The sequence below is a fragment of the Eurypyga helias genome, unplaced genomic scaffold (assembly GCF_000690775.1).
Source record: "Eurypyga helias isolate BGI_N326 unplaced genomic scaffold, ASM69077v1 scaffold20357, whole genome shotgun sequence".
Classification (NCBI taxonomy): domain Eukaryota; kingdom Metazoa; phylum Chordata; class Aves; order Eurypygiformes; family Eurypygidae; genus Eurypyga; species Eurypyga helias.
Window position 1 is genome coordinate 1 of NW_010260039.1, and position 263 is coordinate 263.

At 67.7% G+C, this 263-nt stretch overlaps 1 protein-coding gene across 1 annotated transcript in view; it reads right to left on the reverse strand.

Moving 5' to 3' along the window:
* Window positions 1–7: 7 nt before the first annotated feature.
* Window positions 8–263, reverse strand: part of MAP1S (microtubule-associated protein 1S) — a gene marked incomplete at both ends in the record, with an annotated part of 1,653 nt that continues 1,397 nt past the window's right edge. Inside the window, 1 exon segment of the mRNA XM_010154899.1 lies at window positions 8–259. Coding sequence (XP_010153201.1) covers window positions 8–259 — 252 coding nt within the window.

Sequence of the window (263 nt, forward strand, 5' to 3'; positions counted from 1 at the left end):
GCTCGGCCTCGGGCAGCATGTCCTCGGGGGAGGAGGACTTGGAACCGTCCGAGGGCCCCGGTTCCTTCTTGGCGCTTGCCTCCCGGGGGGTTTTGGCCTTGGGCTTCTCCGGCTCCTTCTTGGAGGGGGGTTTCTTGATGCTGCCGGCCTTGGCCAGGGGTTTGCGCATCTCCGGGACCGGTGTTTTCCGGGCCGGGGTCTTGGCAGGAGCCTTGGCCTCTGCCTTGCCGGTGTCCTTCCGCAGCGTCTCGGCCTTCACCTCC